The sequence below is a fragment of the Ursus americanus genome, chromosome 27 (genome assembly GCF_024610735.1).
Source record: "Ursus americanus isolate L20-20 chromosome 27, mUrsAme1.1.p, whole genome shotgun sequence".
Taxonomy (NCBI): domain Eukaryota; kingdom Metazoa; phylum Chordata; class Mammalia; order Carnivora; family Ursidae; genus Ursus; species Ursus americanus.
In genome coordinates this window covers 31,472,327-31,492,288 of record NC_142153.1, presented here as the reverse complement: position 1 = coordinate 31,492,288, position 19,962 = coordinate 31,472,327, and the positions used below count along the sequence as shown (strand labels likewise).

The 19,962-nt window shown below is 39.0% G+C and overlaps 1 protein-coding gene across 1 annotated transcript; it reads left to right on the top strand.

Moving 5' to 3' along the window:
• Positions 1-12,091: 12,091 nt before the first annotated feature.
• LOC123804129 (olfactory receptor 2B2-like) lies at positions 12,092-13,036 on the top strand. The gene has a single exon (XM_045816097.2). The coding sequence runs from the start codon at positions 12,092-12,094 to the stop codon at positions 13,034-13,036; it is 945 nt and encodes a 314-aa protein (XP_045672053.2).
• Positions 13,037-19,962: the final 6,926 nt, after the last annotated feature.

The following is a 19,962-nucleotide window of genomic DNA, read 5'->3' as shown; positions in this document are numbered from 1 at the left end:
TTTCTCCGTCAATTCTGAATGACAGCCTTGCTGGATAAATGATCCTTGGCTGCAAGTTTTTCTTTGAAAGAGCTTTAAAAATGCCCCCCTCAACCCTATCTCTCATTCCAGGTCTGTGTAGACAGGTCTGACGTAATTATGATACCTTTGCCTTGGTATGTGAGAAATTTCTTTGCCCTGGCAGCTTTCAGTACTGTATCCTTGGATCTAATATTTGCGAATTGCACTATGACGTGACGTGGCATAGGTTTGTCGTGGTTGATTTGGGAGGGGTCCTCTCTGCCTCTTGGACACGAATGCTTGTTTCCCTTGCTAGATTAGGGAAGTTTTCAGCTACAATTTGTTCAAATATCTCTTCTAGACCTCTGTTTTTCTCCACCCCCTCGGGGATGCCGATGATTCTGACATTGGAACTTTTCATTGAGTCAGTAATTTCCTGCAACCTACATTCCTGAGCGTGAATTTTTTTGAGTCCAGATTCTATTTTAGCTTTCTCTTCTACTAACCCATCCTCCAATTTGCTGATACATTCTTCTGCCTCATTCACCCTGGCCGTCAGAGCCTCTACTTTTGACTGCATTTGGCTCATAGAATTTTTAATTTCTGCCAGATTCGCTCTCATTTCCACCCTTAGAGATTCTATATTCTCATTAACATTTTCGTTAATACTTTTTTCAAGTCTACACATCATCTTGAACATTGTTACTCTGAATTCCATTTCTGATAATTTGGTTATATCCATACCCATTAGTTCTGTGGCAGAGGCCACAGACTTATTGTCTTTTCTTTGCTGGGGGGTGGATTTCTCCTTCTTGTCATTCTGATGAGGAGAGGGTGCGGGGTTGTGCAGAGCCCAAATTATTGACCAGGACCCAGGCCGTGCGCCCTTGTTTTATAGTGATCTTAGGGATGTGGGCTTCTTGATTTTTCAGCCTGCCTTCTGGGGGAGGGGCCTGCTGCGCCAATACTCAGGCAACCCTGTTTGGGTAGAGTCTCCGTGTCCCCTGCGAGGGGGGATGGGGATGGGCACGCTGTGAGCCGGTATTTCCAGGCTTTTGTTCTCTGGCGGCTTTCCCTGGCAGTTTGCTGTGCCTCTTCTGAGAGTCAGAGCAGCAGTGGCTGAATCTCAGCCTCTGTCTCAGAACAGAGGGATCACAGACCGTTCTCCACTGATGTTCTGGCCACTTTAACTCTGTTTCTGTTGGTGCTGCTCACTATCGCTTCCTGGCGCCCGAATGTGGTGGTTCCCTCCCCTTCCGTTTATCTTCCAATATCTGTGCGCAGTTTCATGGCTCCCCGCTTCGTACCTCAATACTCAGTGCTGGAGATGTTCATTTGTAGAGATCCATATGTATCTTCCTGTGTCTCAGGCTGATTCCGTGGATGTTCAGGATGGACTGGTACCTATCCAGCTTGACTCAGGGGACCGGCTGAAAAAGGGGTCCCCTACTCCTCTGCCATCTTAACTTCCAGCATCATTTATTTTAAAGGAAAGGAAAAGATTGAGTTATTAAGACGTCATTCTTGTGAAGAGATTATGAAGGTATAATTTTTTTCCCTTCGTGACTACATCTTGAGTCATCCAGAAACAGTGTTTGTAGATGATGTGAGATAGTGGTCAGATTTTCTCTTTTCCAAGGAGCAATTACTGCAGTACCATCAATAGAAGGTATATCTTTCCCATGGATGTGAAGTACCAAGTTGATCTTAAATGAGGGGCCATACATATGTCAGTCTTGTTTTAGGCTCTCTATTCTCTAATGTTTCTGCATCTCTCCTTGTGCAAACATTGAGAAGGAAAGGTATAGGACGGGTGAGATAGGGGGCCTGTGGCTGGGCTCTGAAACCATGTCTGGCAGGCAGAAGCACCGAGACAGAGTGAACAAGAGATAAGGAAACAGACCACCCAGCCTCGGACAGCTGGGAAAATTTTTCCTTGGCAGCTACAGTGTATCACAGAAAATGACCAGACCTCAAAGAATTTAGTCATTAAGGGTGTTATCAATAGTCCATGTTCAAACCGAAAATCCTGTAACAATATCACACTTTCTTATCAGATAAAGCTTTATTATTATATCTTGATAGGCAACAGAGCAAGTCTTCATGTGTTCTACTTTGTCTTCAAGAGTATCTTGGTATTCTTGGTGCCTTACATTTCTATATACATTTTAGACTAATCTTATTTAGTTCCACCAAAAAACTTTTCAGAATTTTATTGTTTGCATTAAATATAGGGATCAAAGCAGGAATTAACATTACTAAAATTTCAAATCTTTTAATCCATGAATAATTACAATCTCTCAATTATTTGTCATTTTACGTTTTTCTCAATAATGTTTTACAAGCTTTTGTATAGATGTCCTACTCATCTTTCTTAACATTAAGTCCTACCTTTTTATTTATTGATGATATTATAAATTGTATCTTTATAAAATTATATTTTCTAACTGTTGCTATTATATACAAGTAAAATTGAATTTGTCACACTTACCTTTCTAAACATTTTAATGTTAATTTATATTTTGATTCCCTTGGGTTTTCTATGTACATAATCATATTGTCTGCAATAATGACAGTTTTATTTCTGCATCAATCTAGCACCTTTGTCCTTATCTTAACTTACTACATTGGTATAATTTCTAGAATAATGCTCACAGGATGAAAGTGGTGATAAAATGTGTCTTTGTCTTTTCCACAACTTTAAATTTCAATTTTTCAATTTTTCAATATAATATGTAACATTTACTGAAGATTTTTTTAGGTTCTGTTTAATTAATAGATTAGAGTCTTTCATTCTATTTCTAGTTTTCTAAATAATCTTTTTTTGTTGTTTTATCAAACACTTTATTTTGGATCTAGTATTATGGTGAATTATATTAATAATATAATAATTGGAAGTGTATTTATTAGAAATAAAAAAATATGTATAAACTAGTTTGTTCCTTAGGGGCCCTTTTATGTTCTCATTATAGTATCATTTCCTTTTACTCTTTGAGACATCACTCTGCCCATCTGCTTTTATTGTTTTTGGATGCCTGGATTCCCCCACCTGACCCTCCCTTTGACTGCCTTTCCTTCCCACTAAGTATATTTTTTACATGATATGTTACATGAACTTCAAGTATTAATCATTTAGAATGATGTAATACATTTTACTTCCATGATTAATTTTCACAATAAGTAAGAAACAATTTCAGGATATGCAGTTATATATATGCAGGAATAATATATATATATGCAGGAATAATTAATATATATATGCAGGAATAATATATATATGCAGGAATAATATATATATATATGCAGGAATAATATATATATGCAGGAATAATATATATATGCAGGAATAATATATATATGCAGGAATAATAATATATATATGCAGGAATAATATATATATGCAGGAATAATATATATATGCAGGAATAATATATATATGCAGGAATAATATATATATGCAGGAATAATTTTGAAGCCCAAGTGATTTTGACTGATGACAGGTGGAAAGTGCCTATTTGTCTTAAACATGATGTACAGTTATGGTCTTTGGAAATATGCTTTGTATCAGTAAATGCATTTTAAACATTTTCATTTATAATTGTTTGGACTTTCAAAAAGCCCATTACAAGTCTTGGCCTCTTTAATCTTCTAGAAGAGAAAACTTCTATGTGGGTTGCACGTACATTGAGGCAACATCTTTCACGCCACTGACTAACCTCCCTCCCGTGGTCCTCATTCCCCCTCGTTCAGATTCAACTACCTCCTCATCCACATGGAGGCCCAGAAGCTGACTCCTTTCCTCCACTCCACACACCAAGAAAGCCAAGGAAGTTTTTGTGTTTGTTTTTGTTTTTAATTTGAACATAGTTAAAATAGTTTATTTATGTATTTATTATTTATTTTTAATTTATTTTTTCAATATGCAAAAGAGCATTGATTTATTCCCAGATTACTCAAAAGGAACTTCAATTCCCATTCATTGAACAAGATGCACGTAGAGCCAATATTCAGCCCACATCCATTCTTTTATTTAATTTGAGTATAGTTGACACACAATGTTACATTGGTTTCAGGTGTGCAACAAGTGATCCAGCAAGTTTATACCTTATGCTGTGCTCCCTGCCTGTGTAGCAGGCATCTGTCCAGATACATCACTGTTAGTCATTACCTCCACTCTCAAACATACCCGGAATGTTGCCACTTCTCTTGCTAAAGCCCTGTCTGGGTCACCCTCATCTCTCCCTCAATTACTACTGTAGAGTCTTTATGATCTCATCACTTCCAGACTTCCAAAGAGTTCTTCTGAGACCCAAGGTAGACTCCTCTGCAGAGGCCTGAACATCTACTCCATGCACAGGAATAGCTTAAGTCCTCACAACGGCCTGCAACGGCTACATCTGTCCTGCAGAGCTCATTCTGCTCGGCCCCTGAGTCAGTCCACTCAGCCCTGCTGACCTCCATGCCGTCAGTGAGATGCACCAGGTGTCCTGCGGCTGGACAGCCATAGCTCATCTCTGGAGGGAAAACTGGACCCAGACACCTGCTTGGCTAACTTCTTCCCCTCCTTCAAGGATTCAGTTCTCACCTCTGCACAGAGAGCCCTCCTGACAGTTCATTCCACCACCTGTTGGTCTCACGCACCTGGTGTTGCCACCTGCTCCATTGTTTCCATCTCACCATCTCCGGACATACTCCAGGGCATTTTTGTTAGGCTTTAGTGTGTATTATCGGCCTCCTTCCCCTAGAATTTTAACTTCTGAGGGACAGGAGCCTTTGTTTTGTTCCTTGATACATCCCAAGTGCATGAGCAGATCCTGGCACGTATAAGCACTGAATGAGAACATTCTGGAAATGTTGAGTTAGTTTAGAAATATCCAGGAAAATACCAGATAAAAAATAAAGGAACCGAAGATGCCCACTTTATAGAACAGAGTGGGATTCCAACTACTGCTTTGTTAATCTCTGTAGAACCATTTGGCTTTAGTTACATATATTACTTTGGGACAGAAGTTCAAATTTTGAACTCAAGTTTAAAATACAGAGATACATATTACAAATTAGGAGAAATTTGATTAAGATGTTGGTTTATTTAGTTTCAGACTTAAAGCACATTTTTCCATAGTTGTGACTGCATTCTATGAATGCTCCTTAGGAGACCACTCAGTGCTATTTGTTGCTTTGTCCTCATTATTTTTAAAAATACAAAAAACGTTAAAAAAAAAAAAAGACAAGAAATACATACAATAGGAACATTCACAGGGCAAACAAATCTCTCCTCTAGCCCTAACTCTGTCTCCCCGTTCCCCAGGCCTCCCGGGATACTCTGTACATTCAAGTGTATGCGGGGTATTTGCACATGTGTCATATGTATATTTATTTAAGGATATATGTGGTAGAGAATAGGTAACTTCGGGGTGCCTGGGTGGCTCAGTCGTTGAGCATCTGCCTTTGGCTCAGGGAGTGATCCCGGTGTTACGGGATCAAGCCCCACATCAGGCTCCTCCACTAGGAGCCTGCTTCTTCCTCTCCCACTCCCCCTGCTTGTGTTCCCTCTCTCACTGGCTGTCTCTCTCTCTGTCAAATAAATAAATAAAATCTTAAAAAAAAAAAAAAGAAGAAGAATAGGTAATGTCACATTTGTGTTATGTTACAAATATCCTCCTGTACCTTTTTTCCCTTTAAATATCTATGTGGGAGACCATTTTAATTTTGTAACTAGAGCCCTGCTTCCTTATTTTTAATGAATGCATAGTATTACATTGTAAAGATGTATTTAACAATTTAGGAACTGGTGGTCATCTATGATACAGTGACCCTTTGGTAATGCAAACAATGTTGCAGTGAGGGTCTTGTAAATCCATCTCTCTCTACAGGCACATGTGGGAACATATGTCAGCCGGATGTCTAAAAATGGAATCTCTGTGACAGTAGATATGTTCATTTTTACACATAGCCTGTAATTCTAAGATTTATAAAATTGTTTATATTTTTATTTATTTATAAAATAGTTGTTTGTAAAATAATTCTAAGCTCTATAAAAAGACTAAAGTGGCTTTTCTAACCATATAAAATATTTGGCTCTTGGTCAATTTCATAAGTAACGTTGTATCTCCCTGAGATGAAAGTTGCCTTTACGTACAGGGATAAACCACTTCACTCTATATTGGAAAGGCAGGTAATGCTGTTGTTTCAGTTGGATTGCTGTTCTTTTCCATACTAATTCATAATAACATGTACACATGAAGGAGTTTAGCTTTCTGTTTTTCACATCCTTCACAATTTTTTTCTTATTATGATATGTTAGTCACCATACAGTACATCCCTGGTTTCTGATGTAAAGTTCCATGATTCATTGTTTGCGTATAACACCAGTGCTCCATGCAATACGTGCCCTCCTTACTACCCATCACTGGGCTAGCCTAATCCCCCAGCCCCCTCCTCTCTGAAGCCTCAGTTTGTTTCCCAGAGTCCATAGTCTCTCATGGTTCATTCCCCCTTCTGTTTACCCCCCTTTCATTCTTCCCTTCCTTCTCCTACCGATCTCCCTGCTATTCCTTATGTTCCACAAATGAGTGAAACCAAAAGATAATTGTCTTTCTCTGCTTGACTTATTACACTTAGCATAATCTCCTCCAGTCCCTTCACAATTTTTTTGAGCTTTGTCACTTGTTGCTTTTCATTTCATTTTATTTATAGCATTTGTCTCTGCAGAAATTTTACTTTTATGTATCAAGTACATCAGTCATTTGAAGGCCACTGAGTTTTTAGTGATCTTCTGTGTGATTGTAGATCTTACGCATGATATCTTCTTTCTAAACTTACATTTTTCATTGTCTTGGAATTAATTTGAAGGTAAGAATTCGTGTATTTTTTTTTCACAGATTTTAAGTCAGTTGGCACAACCACATTCCTAAGTTCTCTTGATGATATGAACTTTCACCCTCATGACAAAGTAAATCTCTACACAAAGTTGGGTTTATTTCTGAAGCCCGATATAAAATCTTCTCAAAAACTTTGTTTCACATGATAATGTGAGATCGAGTTAATTCAGGAGTTCTAATAACCAGACCTCTTGTGATAAGCACAGAGTCTGACGGATGTGGTATATTTGGACAATCCTAGCAGTCTCCCATCCACTGTGCTTTCTACTGCTCCGAAGGTGTAGAAAAAAGGGAAAAGAAGGAAGGAAAGAGGGTGTAGAATGGTGTAAAGAAAGGAGATACAGAGAAAAGCATACGTTGAATGCTAATTTTGATGGCTCAAACTGAGGAGTTTGGGTTGGTAATGCCCCATAACTTGGAGGAAGAAAAACTAGACTAAATTTGGAAGCATTTGTTTTGTTTCCTGTCTACCTGGTTGTGGTCTTGGGCAAGTTCTTTGATTTTTCTGAGTTTGGGGAGTGCCATCAGCTAAATATGCATAATTTGAATGTATTTCCCTAATTTATGCTGTGGCTATGACTACCAAATGAATTAATATGTATCTTATGTTTATTAAATATCTTATATGATAAATATAAGTAAAGAGCTAGAATGAAGATGGAGGGAAACATGAAAATATCATATTTTGGAAAGATTCCTTTTATGTCTGTATAAAGTTGTCCTATTTTTCTCAGAATAGTAAGCATATATAAAGGACAATTTTGCCTATTTTATAACCTATATTATAGAAATCATCTTGGCAACCACTAAAACCAAGTCTTAATGGAATTGATTTGATTTCCTCTGAGGTGACTCTCTGAACTCGCCCAAAGTTTGTATTTTGTTAGAAACACTGTCCTGATGGCTTCTGAGGTTGTCTCGCCTTCCAGTCCCTCTGGCTCTTCTCTCCTGGACATGCTGGCAGCAGAGGGGTTAATTACGCTAAATCTCAGAGGCTTTCATAGAAGTCATGGCGTGGAGACTCATGGGAGAGCGCCCTGCAGGTCTACGGTTCTGTGGATGGCCATAACTGGGAGTTACAGTCATGAAGTGGACCCTTCGGAAGGTGAGGAGAGCTGGATGGAGACGCCACAGAACCTGGAGGAAACCTGAACAGCAGACCAGGGTCTGGGTGTCATGTTTGAGCCTGAGGTCAGTCCTCCATAACCACCCATGTCTCTGTCTCAAGCAAACAGACTGAGAGAGTTTACAACCCAGCATCAGCTAAGCACAGAAGGGGTTTGGGCAGGGAAGGGTCACCCTTAACAAAATCAAAGGTCACCTTGTTTTGTTGCTCCATGCGGTGGGGTAAAGGAAGCATTCGGGGATAGAAATGTAAAGAAAAAAATTACAAAAATGTTGATTTCACAGCCAGTTGTATTTTTGCTTGAGAGAAAAACAATGGCATTATAGAAAGTGTACTATGTAGGATTCAAATTGTATATTATTCAAGGCTTTGCTTCTGAATTTACCAGATCTATGTACTTGGACAAGTCCTATAACCTCTTGATGGCTGAGTTTCCTCTGGTCCACCATTTAAAAAGTTTGCTTACTTTAGAGGATTATTCTGAGAACAAAACAAACACACACGTGAAGAGGGTTATATATTTATGTACGAAAGCAATTGTGTATATACACACACACACACATTCACACATATACATACACATATACATAAATTATATATACATTTTATGGAGTGTTAGATATGAACTTTCTGGTATTTGCAGATCCTTAGTATAAATTATTTTGTTATAAGGAGAGCTGTGGAAAAATGCAATTGTTACGATTAATGTTACTTACCTTTGCAACCTTGTATTTTCATTTGCGTATTTTAAGATGTGTCTTTTTACCACTCCTCTAGACTAAAACTGTTATTTACATTACAGAGTTTGTGGATAATGAGATACTGATTTTGTGTAGAAATTGATTTTGTGGAGCTCCGAGAGGCCTCCCATTCAAACAAATCAAAGACTGTTTAAGTCTGTGATAATTTAGGACAAGGGAATCTAATGCATGCATGGCATCAAACCAAAGGGAAGATTCTTAGACAATCACAGTAAGAAGAAAGATCTAAAGTGAATCAAAGGTGAAATGAATACCTAAATATGGCAATAAAACCGTTGAAATGAGTAAATTAAGACACATGTTAACTTTGCATTGGCTCCCTGGTCTGGAGTAGAGACGGAGATGGTGTATCAATGAGCCCTACTGAGGTCATGAGTGAAAGGAAATCGTAACATCAAGACGCTAATGTGACCTAACAGAACACCAGAGGGAAGAGTTTCAGGGCTGCAGGTTTCAAATGAATTAATTAAAATGTGGTGAATACCTATCAGCTAACCTTACTTCTACAAGTCACGTCCTTACTCCTAGAGAGTATATACTCAATCCAGCCAGGAAAATAGGCCAGGAACTGAAACAGAAATATATAGAGAAATATAAAATAAAACGTGGTGTGTATCAAAGGAGAATTGCAGGTACAGTGTTCTGGAGGATTAGAAAGGAGAGGGTGGGAAATACTTAGGGATCTTTTTCACTTGAAATGATCCCTACAGGATGGAGAGCAGCAGGAGTTCCCACAAAGGCGGAAGTGTAAATGGGCTGGATTGTGGGTCTGTCCACATGGTTGCAGCCATTATTGTACGAGCCCTTGAATCTAAGGCTGTGTTATAATATAATGTGTTCAATATGGAGATTCACTGACTAATTTTGAGCTGCCATGGACATGGTAAGATCAGAACCAAGAAAGACTTCTCCAAACATGCTAGGTTGCTATGAAGATAAAAGCAATCGTAAGCAGGAAGAGCAGTTTGGAAGCTAGAGACTATGGAACATTGAACTGTAGTCTACGTGTCTGTTGTAATGTGTCTGAATAGACACAGATTTAATGGATCAATCTGACAGACAGTGTGAAGGAATTGGTCGAGCTTGACAACCTGACACACGGGCAATTGCAATTCAAAGATAACCATTGGGTTCTGGGCACTGAAAGAATTGTGGCTCCATCCATAAAACAAAGACCCTGTAAGTGTGAGACGGATGGGTAACGAGCTCAGTTTTGGATTTAGTGATTCCATGGTCTGGGCTTGCGGGTCTTCCCGCCACCTGTCACTCATGCCCCTACTGTCTGATTCCATAACTCAGTGACACCAACTTAGGAGATAGATCTGGCGCCTAGGTGCCCCAATCCTACCAGTCGGGAGCACAAGAAGAATAAGAGGAACAGATCAGTAAGTAATCAGAGGTTCCTGGGTTGTTCTCCTAAACAATCATCCATTTATTGCAAATATCACATACACTGTGTACACATGCACAGAAAAAAGAAAAATCCTGTACTTTAGGGAATTCATAAGTAAGGAAATAAATAATAACTATTAATAGCTATCGAATGATTAACATATGAAAAGAATGAGTTACATACGCAATTTACAGTATATCACTCAGTCCTATGAGAAAACCATGCTCATTTTAAAGAGCAGGAAATTGAAGCACAAAACAGATGATGTGACATCTCCAAAGTCACACAGCTGGAAAATGGAATGGCCAGGTTTGAAGGAAGAAGGCAAACGCCTGTCATAAAATAACTAGAGAGAAATACTAGATGAATTTGCCATGATATGGGAGCAAAACTGAAAGGAATTTAGTATTTTAGAGAATGGAAAAAATAGTCATTGGATTCTTTTATTTTTTTTTTTAATTTTAATTCTGGCATAGTTAAAATACAGTGTGATGTTAATTTCAGGTGTATAACATAGTGATTCATCACTCCCGTCCATCACCCAGTGCTCATCATGACAGGTGCATGCCTTCATTCCCATCACCTGCGTCTCCCATCGCCCACCAACCTCCCCTCTGGTGACCCTCAGGGTGTTCTCTGTAGTTAAGAATCTGTTTCTTGGTTTGCCTCCATCTCTCTTGTTTGGATAAATTCATCTTTCTTTCTTAAATTCCACATAGGGTGAAATCATATGATATTTGTCTTTCCCTGACTGACTTATTTTGCTCCACGTAATACTCTCTAGCTCCATCCATGTCATCAGATTGTTTTATAATAAAGAAATTGTGTGATCTGGTTGGGGGAGCCGTGGAGGTGCCTCCAGTGGTAGGCATCTGTGACAGTGAGTAAGAGGGGAGAATAAACAGGGGGATTTAAATTTAAATGATATCCTGAGGGGTTGGAAATTTATACTCAGCCCTGAATTTCACGGAGCCAACTATCTGAAGCTCTTTCTGGTGATCTCCCTCAGAGGTAAAAATTACATCACATTTACCCAGATATTCTTAAAGCAACATTTTCACAGCAAGGTTTTGAGGGCTGTTTTGTGTGTATGTTATCTTGTTTGAACTTTTTGTTTCTTTTCCCTATTTTAAATATTTCTGAATAGGACAGCATTATGCTGAGAAGGGGTGAGCGGGGTCCTGAAACTGCATCCTTTCATCACATGGGATGTGCACAGTGCTTCAGTTCCCACAAAGATTCTCACCAAGTCGGTCTAAGACGGACATCCACCTACCCCCTCAAGCTGACCTTTGTTTGACTTGTATTTGGGAAGCTCTGTCTCCTCCCACTCTGCTTTAAGCTGTACACTGCTGTTGTCATTAAATATTGATAACATGTACGGGGCTCCCTGGGTGGTTCAGTCATTAAGCATCTGCCTTTGGCTCAGGTCATGATCCCAGAGTCCTGGGATCGAGCCCTGTGACTGGCTCCTTCCTCAGTGAGAAGCCTGTTTCTCCCTCTCCCATTCCCCTTGCTTGTGTTCCCTCTCTCCCTGTCTCTCTCTCTGTGTCCAATAAATAAATAAAATCTTTTTAAAAATATTGATAATATGTACAGTTGACGGGAGTGCTACTGAACCTTTTTAGAAGATACAAAATTCCAAAAGGAGTGAGTAACTAAATGGAAAGCACCCATAAAAGAAGCCAAGTGTCCTATTTTGCTGGTGCTCTCTTTATTCTTCTCTTAATAATCTTTCAACATTACATTGGCAATGTTGACTCAACATTTTACCATAGTCACGGTATGGGTGCAGATTATAGCAGAAATGAGAATTTCATCTCACCATCTCTTATCCCTACCTCTCCTTGGCTTCCTTTTACTACTGACACCCATTGCTAGCAGTGGTTATTTAGAAGTTCCAGCTAGAATTTCACCTGTTAGTGACAATATGTGGATCAGCAATCAGAGCTCACAAGATGATTTTATCTTACTGGGATTCTCTGACCATCCCCGGCTGGAGACACCACTCTTTGTAATCTTTCTGGTGGCCTACATCTTTGCCCTATTTGGGAATATCTCCATTATCCTTGTGTCCCGCCTGGACCCCCAGCTTGACAGTCCCATGTACTTTTTTGTCTCCAATCTATCCCTACTGGACCTCTGCTACACCACCAGCACTGTGCCACAGATGTTAGTCAACCTTAGGGGACCAGACAAGACCATCAGCTACGGTGGCTGTGTTGCCCAGCTGTACATTTTCTTGGCCTTGGGTTCTACTGAATGTATACTTCTAGCCATCATGGCCTTCGACCGTTATGCTGCTGTTTGCAAGCCCCTTCACTACCCAATCATCATGAGTCAGAGACGCTGCATCCACATGGCCACTGGGACCTGGATCAGTGGCTTTGCCAACTCCCTTGTGCAGTCCACTCTCACCGTGGTGGTCCCACGGTGTGGACACAGGGTGATGGACCATTTCTTCTGCGAAGTTCCTGCTCTTTTGAAACTAGCATGTGCTGATACTCATGTGAATGAGGCTGAGCTCAACGTGCTGGGGGCATTGCTACTTCTGGTGCCCCTCACCCTCATCCTGGGCACCTATGTGCTCATTGCTCGGGCAGTAATGAGAATCCGCTCTGCTGAAAGTCGCTGGAAGTCCTTCAACACCTGTGCTTCGCACCTGCTGGTGGTGTCCCTCTTCTACTTCCCGGCCATCAGTATGTATGTCCAGCCTCCCTCTAGCTACTCTCATGACAGGGGGAAGATCATGGCTCTCTTCTATGGGATTGTCACACCCACACTCAATCCGTTTATTTATACACTGAGGAACAAGGATGTGAAGGCTGCCCTGAGAAGAGCACTGACCAAGGAGTTTTGGGTCAAGACAAGATGATCTCTGGAAAGTAGACCCACGAAGCACAGATATATGTGTTTGCCTTCCCGGGAAGAAGCTGGGCATGGAAGTGATGAGAGAACAGTGCACCAATTCTCACAAAGTTCACGATGGAGCAGGACCAGAAAGAAGCAAGAAGTCTGGGTGATCTCATAGTTGTTATCCACTTATGAGAATACCTGGCTTACAATATGAATCCTATCAGGTCACGTCATGTTCCTCCCTAGCCCTAACCACTAGTTAACCCTAACTGCTAGCTAACTTAGTGTCGGGGGAAATTGGTGTAATAACTAGAGAAAAATATATCTAGAAAGTTTAGAAAATATATTTGGTATAAATTATTTCCAGATGAATCCCAAATAAATTAGAAATAATCATATATTTAAAAAAAACAACATATGACTGCCATCCTGAGTCAACTTTAATCAACATGTATTGACCACTTTTGGTCACCCTCCAACATTCAGTGTCCAACTGTATCATCCAGGGCTTTGGCCAAAAAGGTAAGTGAACTCAAGAGGCATGTAGGTCAAAAGCATATAAAATAGAAATGTGCAAAGGGAAAATCCACAAAAAAATTTAGAGTCAGTAATTTTAAGTATATGTTATTTTGGCTATAAACCTGAGTCAGTCTTTGTTATGATAAACAATGAGGTCATGCTCAATAAAACAGAACCTATTCTGGTCAAGAGAGAAAACAATGGACAGTGAAGAATGGTGGGAAAACCTAAGGTGGAAAATATCCTAACCCGAGAAACTTTTCTAGTGATTGATGAGTTTGACAAAGTAGTTTCCTTTACCACGTGAATGGGCAAGTCAGTCCTATTTCAATGTGGGAGTTATGAGAATGTCATGTTGAAATTCAAAGCCTTAGTTGATCAATTGGATTTATTTAAAAAAAATGTTTTATAATTCCTGACTATAAATTGCCTTACAAATACATTTTAGTCAAAAGAAAGTAAGTTCAGCAAAAACTTAACACTGTTGTCTGAAATGAAAATTAAATCTTAATTTCAGTAATGGGTATATGTACCCCCTCAACAGAGTAATGTACAAACTGTATGCCTTTTCGGGACAACCATTCGTTATCTTTGGCTACAGTTTCTTTGCCACCAAATAGGAATAATAACACTTGCCTTAATTCAAAGGTTTGTGAAATAATTTTTTTCACAAGACGTTGAATTTAATATGTAATATTGTAGCTCTGTGTCCCATTTGTAATCTAGATAACAAAATTAAATTCTAAATTCATAGAGCTCTATAGTATTTTCAACTTGATGACTTAAAAAATCATGGACTTAGCACTCATTCTGAGTCATCAGCACAATTTCTAAGTCATTCTTTCCCTTCTAATAAATATTCTCAAATTTCTTTATAAAATTATCCTTTCCAAAGTGTAGTCTGTCCATAAATGCATTTGGTCATTTTTACTTGTTTCAGTTCTCTGTAGTTATTTCAAACTAATGGATCAGAGTTCCTTAAAAATATGTGTTCCAAAGTCCTAATAAACATGAATAAATTTCTGAAAATACCTTCGTGTGTTTTATCAGGATCCTTGATACGGGGGAATAAATACACTGATGGCATGAATTCCTGGATCTGGATTACATTTTATATGACTGGAAACAGTAATGATTAGTCTGTTTCAACACTCTGCCAGAGATTCTGAAAATTTGGAATTGCAAATATTTAAGATAAAATAACACAAAACATGCATAAAATCTTTCTCCAGAGATAAAATACTCTAGTAAATTGAGATTACCACATGCTATGGAACTTCCTCTTCCTCCCCACCTATCAGCATGAATCCTAGTCTTTTCCAACTCAGAATATTTAACCACATTAAAAAAATTTTTTTCACAGCCCTTGTTAACCCCAGCCAATGAGTGCTGTCTCCTCTGATGGCTCCTGTTTGAACAACTTATCATGTACACTGCCTTTCAGTAGAAGTCCTTCCGAAGCTCCTGTGATATTCATGTTTGTAATTTCTCATATTTCTGCAGATTTCTCCACCATGCTTTGGGCATGGTAAGTATTTGGAAAATACACCCAACATAATTGGGTCAAGATATGCCTCTTTTTCCCCCAAGGCCCCACTACACCACCCCTCCTCTCTAAAAAGAACAGTGCAAGGGTCTGCTTCCTGCCAATGAGGTACAGTGAGCACATTCACTTTCTGTGGCCCAACTATAAGGCAGATGAAGTTGGAACATGGAAGGGAAAGGCTTTATTTGCAAAAATAGAGGCTCCCAGTTATACAAGGGAAGGGGAGCTTGTTTCCTCAATGTTCCATAATGGGGTTTTTTTTTGTTTTGTTTTATTTTTATTTTATTTTATTATTTTATTTTTTTTTAAGAGAGATGGGGGAGGGGCAGAAGGAGAGGGAGAGAGAGAATCTTAAGCAGGCTCCATACCCAGCAGGGAGCCCTACCTTGCTCTTGATGTCATGACCCTGAGATCATGACCTGAGCTGAGTTGGATGCTTAACTGACTGAGCCATCCAGATGCCCCTTTAATGGTTTCTTCAAAACATTTAAAAAAATTCTTTCAATCACAGGGTTTCTCAAATTCATGATTCATTTTTACATGGAACCTCAAATCAATATGATCTAAAATATAGAATGTATCCTAGCATGTATTATGAAATAATGTTTATAGTATTAATGATTCATTCTAGTAAAACAGTGTACCTCTGAGAGCTTTTGTGTTGTACTTCTCAGGGGTTATTTGAGGTCACTAGACAAAAAGGCACATCCCCTTGGGTTTCTTAGCTTTACTTCAAAGTCTATCTAGATAGACTTAAAAATAATTGAATATTAAAACTACTACTTTGAATTGAAATGATCATGGATATATTATTTTCTGGAAGTTGCATACATTTTTAAACAGAAACATGAGTTCTCAAAAAAATTTAGTGCTCATATGGGAGGTTGTTCCAGATACGTCCCCCAACCCCTAGGGATATATTTTGATTTACCTTCAGGATTGTAGATGTATCAGAGCAAACCCCTGAGATTTAAGCAAAAACATTTTTTTAATATTTAATTTTATAAATGCAACTAATACTTCTGCATGAATTCTGTCTGATATTTTATAAGTTTATATATTTAAATACATTGTTAAATGATTTCTAGTCCATGCATGGTCAAGCAGGCAAATCAATAGAGTGTAAGGTTAAAAATGGGATTAATGAAGAAATCTTCATACTCTTGAAAGTATTACTGAAACATTAGTAAATTGATCAAATATTACATTAGTAAATTTTGTAAATATCAGTAAGTCATTAAATAGAAAAATGCTTTGTGATATAGACGGAACAATAAGGAAACCTATTCAATAAGTCTATCACAAAACAAAGTCGTACCTATTATTTATCATTTATTAACCACTTGCCATAGACTGAACGTTGGTGTCCTCCCAAAACTCACAGGAGGAACATACTTTCCCTGGGATAGTAATTGCACGTGGAGCTGTTGGGACGTGACTGGGGTGGTGGGGGTAGCCCCCATGAATGGGACCGGAGCCCTGTTAAGAGGTCCCAGAGAGCCCCCTGCCCCTTCCGCCCTAGGAGAGCACAGTGAAACATGGCTGTCTGTGAACCACGAGGCCCTCACCAAACAAGGATCTCTTGGCTCCTTGATGCCAGACTTGCCAGACTCCAGACCTGTGATAAAAAGGCTTCTGTTATTTATAAGCCATAGTCTATGGTTTTGTTTTAGCAGCCCAAACAGAATAAGACACCAGTCATTGCCTTAAAAAAATTAATAGATTATTAAAAATATTTAAGAAACATTATAAAATAAGGAAAACAGTGGCATTTTAATTAGCTGTTCCTATGGTGAGGTTTCACGCATGCTGAAAATGTTTATATTCCATGATTCGGTAAATACTTACAGATGTCAAGTGTGTATGTAAGTCACTGAACTGGAAAAGATAATCTGAAGTAAATAAGACATCGGCCTGTTCTCAAAGACTACAAGTCTAGAGGAAAACAGATACAAATAAATAAAGAAGGTCACAGAGCTGAGCGTCCAGAAAGATTCAAAGAGTTTGCTGTAGAAAGGATCAGAGAAGGGAATGTGAAACAGAGAAAATCTCTGGATACCTGCCGAGGGCCCTCCCTGGGTGTCCGGCTGAGCCGTGGTTAGCGCGAGCCTGCGTGGAACTATCCAGGCTGAGGAGAGAAGGCCTGATGGAGTAGAGGACATGATGCCCGAGCTTACACCAGGGCTGAGGATGCCATGAGCTCCCCACAGCCAGACTGAAACACCCCAGGATCACGGGCACTGGGGTCAGCACTCCAAAGCCCCAGCAGTGGGCAATAATTAGCCTGAGACCATACACTCCTGTGGTCCCACCTAGCAAATCCTCGAACAACAGCCAGACTACCACACTGTTTCTAAGCAACTTAATACTTAGCATACAGAAAAAGATATCAAGAATATTGATAGGAACACAAATATATCTACTTTCTAATTGCATTAGGACCACATGATTCAGGGAAATAAGAGTGTAAATAATGACACAATTTAAAAAAATCTTTTCTTTCCTCCTAGTTCTGACACTTCTCCTGTGTTTTGGCAGCCTTGGAGGTCACATTTTGAGAGGCCTGGATCCCCTCATTATTGGAAAGAATGAAACACCAACTTTCCAAGTCAGATTTTATGTGAATAAGAAATAAACTATTTTGTTCTAAATCACTGCGATTTGGGATTGACTTGTTACCGCAGCTAAATCTAAGTTATTTGAATAAAAATACAAGTAGAGTAATCCCAAATGTAAGGTATTATTGTGAAAAAATGTTTAAAATTGATACCTGGAGTAAGTATCAGAAATGCGTAAAATGCTAGTATTCCCATTATAGCCCATAAACCTATTAGAAATGTAAAACAACGTTGTGTTTCTCCTTTTTAAAAAAAATATACATATTTGAGACAGAGAAAGAGAGTGTGCACAGGGGGAGGAGCAGAGGGAGAGAGAGAATCTCAAGCAGACTCCCCGCTGAGTGCAGAGGTCCATCCCAGGACCCCAAGATCATGACCTGAGCGGAAACCAAGAGTCAGAAGCTTAATGCACCCAGGTGTCCCTAATTTTGTGTTACCCCTTATACTGACAGCCACATTTATAAACATAAGCCAGCACATGATTTTCTGAGTTAGGTTTATAAGGAAAAACTCTTATTAAAGTTTTTTCTAAATCCATAGCTTGGTTGGTGGGAGGGGTCTGTGATAGAGAGAAAGCACAAACTGGCAATATTCCTTACATTAATTACATTTATACAAAAAAGATGACATCACTTAATATAAATTTCTCCAACTGAAATTCTACCATGCTTTCCATTACAAATATTTTGGTTATTCATAAAGAAGATTCCAGGGGAAAGTTTGGGTTAACAATTCTTTGTTGGCAGCAAGGCATTGTTGCTTAGAACCACTAGCTTGTGACCAGAATTCCGCAAGAATCAGTCTTATGGATTACTTTAATATTCTAGATTCAGGGGTAACAGAAAGAAAAACTTTCGTACAGAATCCAGAATCTTGCTTTAAGAAAATCTTTCATTATACCGGTGTTTTCACTGTTTCTCCAGAAACAGAGTTTGGAAATTATTATTTTGAGAAAACCTCTATCTGAATATAACTAATACCTACTATTCCTAGTTTGATCCCAGGGATATAAATAACAAATTTAAATTGATTCATAAAACACAACCATTTTCTAAAATATATTTTTAAATTTCTCTTGAGATTTCTTCTTTGATCGTTATATTATTTAGAAGTGTGTTGTTTAGTTTCCATATACTGGGATTTTCCAGTAATTTTTCTGTCATGTTTCCAGTTTTATTGACCTATAATTGCCATATAACATTGTATTCGTTTCAGGGATACAACATGATGATTTGATATATGTGTATATAGTTGCCACCCATCACCACACGTAGTTACAATTTATTTTTCTTGTGCTGAGAACTTTTAAGATCTACTCTTCAGAGTGGGTGGGAAGATGGCGGCAGACTAGGATGGCTCTAGGCTTGTCTTGGCTCAGGAACACAACTAGATAACTATCAAATCACCCCAAACACCCCAGAAATGCACCTAGAGACTGTCAGAACAAACTCCACAAGTAAAGGGAGAGAAGAGACCACATCGAAGAAGGTAGGAAGTGTGGAGACGCGATTTGGGAGAGACATGGATCCTATCATGGCTGCTGTGATGGGGAAGGAGCTGCAGTTGCAGAGAAGGACAAGAGACAGGCTAGCACACAGGGGAGCACATGGGAAAAATGAATCCCCATAGCAATTGGCTTCAAAAGCTAGAGGGGCTGAATTTTGCGAGTTCTGGCAACAGCAGGGCTTAAAGCCTGGAATTTTAAAGGTCAGGGGGCACCAGCCTGCTCTTGGAGACAAAGCAGGGTAAATAACCCTCGGACATAGTGTCGAAAAAGCAATCTGAAGATCTCCTGGGGCACACAGTGGGGAGATTATTTGCTCTTCTCTGAGCATATCCCAGACAGACCCTTCCAGGAACAAAGGAACTGGCTGATGCCATTTCCCTCCTTTGCTCCTCAGCATAAACACAAGGCCACTACAGTCAACACTCACCACTTAACTTGTTTCTGACAGGTATGAGGTCATATTTCCCTGTAGTTTTGACTGATGCATGGATAAAGAAGATGTTTTAGATAGATGATAGATAGATGAGAGAGAGAGAGAGAGAGATAATGGAATATTACTCAGGCATCAAAAAGAATGAAATCTTCATGTCATTTGCAATGACATGAGTGGAGTTAGAAAGTATTATGCTAAGAAAAATAAGTCAATGAGAGAAAAACAAATGCTGTATGATTTCACTCATGTGAAATTTAAGAAACAAAACAGATTAGCACATGGGGGGAAAAGACAGAGGGAAACCAAGAAACAGACTCTTAAC

Bases quoted from the DNA above. Each gene is read 5' to 3' on its own strand.
- LOC123804129 (XM_045816097.2), top strand. From the start codon at position 12,092: ATGTGGATCAGCAATCAGAGCTCACAAGATGATTTTATCTTACTGGGA.